General features: G+C 43.1%; 1 protein-coding gene across 2 annotated transcripts; it reads right to left on the bottom strand.

Annotated features, from left to right (window-relative positions):
- Positions 1 to 704: 704 nt before the first annotated feature.
- LOC104945598 (matrin-3-like) lies at positions 705 to 3,772 on the bottom strand. 2 transcript variants are annotated; one of them, XM_010771300.1, is made up of 4 exons: positions 2,792 to 3,764; positions 1,420 to 1,481; positions 1,288 to 1,326; positions 705 to 833 (listed from the first exon to the last, which is right to left on the bottom strand). In XM_010771300.1, exons 1-4 carry the CDS (start codon positions 3,530 to 3,532, stop codon positions 734 to 736), a joined length of 942 nt encoding a protein of 313 aa, XP_010769602.1. In that variant the 5' UTR covers positions 3,533 to 3,764; the 3' UTR covers positions 705 to 733. The 2 variants fall into 2 exon arrangements, with proteins under 2 accessions (XP_010769602.1, XP_010769600.1); XM_010771298.1 differs by lacking the exon at positions 705 to 833 and adding an exon at positions 840 to 1,223 and having other exon boundaries at positions 2,792 to 3,772.
- Between the last annotated feature and the right edge of the window lie 437 nt (positions 3,773 to 4,209).

The raw sequence follows: 4,209 nt of genomic DNA on the forward strand, positions 1-4,209 counted from the left end.
TTATCATGTGTGTATGTTGTTATCATGTGTGTATGTTGTTACATGTGTGTGTTGTTACATGTGTGTATGTTGTTACATGTGTGTATGTTGTTACATGTGTGTATGTTGTTACATGTGTGTATGTTGTTACATGTGTGTATGTTGTTACATGTGTGTATGTTGTTATCATGATAAGATTAGAAGCGCATGTTGATCGATTGAGGAGTCTCTTCTTCCAACAAACATAGAGTGGACTTTGGTGAATGTTCTTTCCTGCAGTGTGAGATCCTGAAAGCCTTCAGATGGCACTGACACAATGTGAGGTCCATCGGTTGGAACCATTTGACTTTTTTACAATTTGACTTTTCTTTTACAATTTCTCACAATTTTACTTTTTTCAAACAAATGGACGTTTTTATCACAATTTTACCTTTTTGTCTCAATTTTAGTTTCTTCCCCACACCCAGTTTTAAGGCCCTCAAAAGAATCACTCATGGAACGAGAATAATAACTCTTTATGTCAATAAGTCCTTCGCTCCAACCACATCAGTCAGAATGGTAGTACCTCAGCCCAGCTGCGGCTCATTCACTTCTTATTTTACAATTTGACTTATTTTTCCTAAAATGTAACTTTTTTTCTCCAAATTGATTTTATTCCAAATGTTTGACTTTTTGTTCAAAATTTGACTTTCTGACCAACATTTTACTTTTTTCTCACAATTTCAGATACTAAGTCCTTCGCTCCCCACATCAGTCACAATGCTAAAGTCTCACCCCAGCTGGAGGTCTGAGACGAGGGTCCAGCCCCCAGCAGCCCTTCAGACATGTTGGGGCGCAGGAGACCCCCCCCCGCACTGGAAGAGAGGCAACAAACAGACGGTTAAACGCACATTCAACATTAGAGCACAGGAGAGACACTAAACACTGATATACACCTTGAAGAGAGCAGGATTTGTTTACAGATCAACAAACATGATGACAGCGCTTTAAGGTCACTTTTAGAATCACTCAGATATAATGTTACACAATGAGAGAAACACGAGGCCACGGTGAGTAAATGTGAAGAGCAGAAACAAGTTCAGAGTTCAGAGGGTCTGTTTAACGAGCGTTTCAGATAAGGAGCTCAGAGGAACATTAAACATAGAGCTGAACATGTTCTGGGACTTAGCTTGAATTGTGTCTTCAGGAGAAAGTACTGGAAGAGTTGCAGAACCAGAGCCACTAGATGTGAGTTCCTGTGGAACCTTTCCATTCAATAGGACCAGTTGATCATCTAACTCTATCCAGACGGGCTGTAGTGTCTCTTACCTTCTGCCGGAGGACATACCAGGGTCCCAGTCCGGATACCTGGAAACAGCATTCACCACATTCACAAGTTACATCTCAACCAAAACCCACTAAAGTGTCCGTGCCCATGTCCAAAGTGCGTCCGTGACTCACATGTTGAGCAGCTGCCGGCGGTTTTCATCATGTCGAAGTCCGTTGATGTGCTGGTTCCACTCCTGAGGGTCCCAAACACAGATTTACTGACGCCCCACGAGCCCCCCAGGAGAACCTCAAAGCAACAGTTCACCCAAATAATACAATTCAAGAGGTTTAGTGAAAAACTATGAATAATCCCAGGGCCTCAGATTCCAGATTATCCTCACACTGAAGGAGATTAGAAAGTCCCTGATCTGTGTGATGCTTTATAACAGGACCCTCCCCCTCTAAATGCAAACTGTCAATAGGTCAATATTTCATTTCTTCTCAGCATTTTGACATTTTTCTTAGATTAGGAAATGTGTCTAACATTTGACTTTTTTCTCCCAATTCTGACTTCTTTCACAATTTCACTTTTTTTTTACATTAGACTTTCTCATAATTTCATTTTTTCTCAATTTCACTTTTTTTACTCATAATTTCATTTTTTCTTAATTTCACTTTTTTTACTCATAATTTCATTTTTTCTTAATTTCACTTTTTTTACTCATAATTTCATTTTTTCTAACATTTGACTTTTTCTCAGTATTTGACTTTTTTTCCCCAATTCTAACTTTTTAAGAATTTCCCCTTTTTTTAACATTCAACTGTTTTCTTAGAATTCTGACTTTTAATAGCAATGTTTAAAAACGAGTCAACTCACACATGCCTAGTTACTTTGAGAGGGAGTGATGTCATCATGTGAACAGATGCAGATTTGGTCAAGTACCTCTGATTCTCATTGATGCTTACATTAGCAGAATCAAAGTTGGAATCTAATTCTCACATCTTTCTATTTGACGTCCAGCGGTACAAATGTGTAAAAATCAAAGTGAATACATTGTCTAGCTGGAGGAAGGTGAACGTGGTCTCTAAGATGCTGGAGACCCACGTCTGACTGAACAACTACACGGCTTCAGGTGTCAACAACTGGAAGACATGCTGAAACTAAATGTGATGCAATCTGTCCCTGGTAACACGAGGACAGAAGACTGGAGCTCTGAGACATTTAACGTTAGTCCCAAATCCACCTCAGACCAGGAGGCAGAGAACCGTGTGGTGGAAACAACTCCAGGAGAAGTATGCAAGTATTAAAATGACCTGAGAAAGAAGAGTGTACTAACAAAGCACTGTGGTGAGTTTGACTACACATATAAGGGAACTCAGTACAGGTAAGCAAGGATTATCAGAAAAGTGTGGAACTAGAAAGTCAGCATTTAACAAGAGGAGGAAGAAGTAGAGCCTTCAATGCAGTACATGTATTAAAACACACTGTGAAAATATTCAAGTAATATCCTGCGTCTCATCTACCGTTGAGCATGGTAAGAGGAAGGAGTCTGGCGGTACTCACCATGGTGGAGTGAACGTCAAAGTCACAAAGAGAGCACACGTGGGGGAACATGTTGGGCGTGGATCCCAAGAAGTCCTGGATCTTCCCGTTGGACGGCAGCGCTCCCATCCTCCGCGGCAGGAAGGGGTCGGACGGGGTCGAACCGCCGTAGGACTCTCGATCGGAAAGATCAGAAAACGGCCTCTCTCTTCCTCCACCTCCACCACCTCCGAAGTTTACCCCAAATCCCTGGCTTGACTCCTGCATCGACCCGAACCCAAAGTCTGCAGAGGGCTGTGAAGAACCCAGAGAAGAAGAAGAACCCATCCTCCCCTCCCATCCTCCTCCTCCTCCTCGGTACCCTGCGTCCAAATTCATACTCGAAGCGGTCGCTCTCCGATCTCCAACGTCCACTTTTCGGCTTTTCAGCTGCATGAGGATTCGAGGCAGTGACTCCACGCTGATGTCCTCCTCGGGGATGTCAGCCAAAGCGTCCAGGTCGGAGGGAGAAAGACCCAAACTGGCAAAAAGCTTCATGGTGTTGCTGATATGGCCTCGACGCGACATTTGGGAACCGCCCCCCTCCTGGTTCTCCATGATGCCAACACCACTACCAACACCTGAGGACATCGAAACCCCCCCCATTTGCCGATTGGATCTCTGATCGGTCATGCTGTAGTTTAAAGTCTCAGCGGCGGCCAGAAGTCCTCGACCGGCAGCAAAATGTTTCTGACCGCCGTCTGACTGCGACTTCTGAGACATGGCGCCACTAAAGAACAGTCGAGATTAAAGAGGTGAGGCCGGCAGCTGCCAAAAAAAAGGTGTTTTGGATTATTTGAAAGGACGGTGGAAAGTCAGTTTGAGCAAAAAGGGGAAGGGGATTCTTTCTCTTCTGTTTGCTGAAACACAAGGAGGTAGAATATGGTGTGAATGTCCCCTCTCTCTCTAATAACAAGTATTTGATTCTGATCTGAAACTCTTCAGACGCTGACAGCTAGCGGAGGCTAAAGACGGATTCGTTAACATTGATTTGTGAGACATGAAGGTAAAGAAGGAGACAGAACTAAAGACATCCAGACGGAGGGAGAACCACGAGCTGCAAACGTCCTCGCTGAAACATGAGGATCTCTGAGGAACGGTGTCACAAATATATCAAAGAGAGAAAAAGATAAGCTCAGATAAAGCTCTGGGTCTGCAAAATGTGAAGGAACAAAAAGCATGAGCACTTACAATGAGGAGCTGCAGAAGTGGAGCAAAACACAGAGACATTTGAAACCTTTGAGTAGCTCTGTGATTCAGAGATGATGGGGAACCAGATGGAATCAGCTTTTTACAAGAGGTGGAAGAAGCAGAGACTTTAATGTACTAATGAAAATACTGCATAACAAGTCAAAGACCTGCATTCAAAACCTTATGCAAGTAGAAGTATGTGAGTATTC

Source organism: Notothenia coriiceps, unplaced genomic scaffold (genome assembly GCF_000735185.1).
Source record: "Notothenia coriiceps isolate Sejong01 unplaced genomic scaffold, NC01 NC01_scaffold00009811, whole genome shotgun sequence".
Lineage (NCBI taxonomy): Eukaryota > Metazoa > Chordata > Actinopteri > Perciformes > Nototheniidae > Notothenia > Notothenia coriiceps.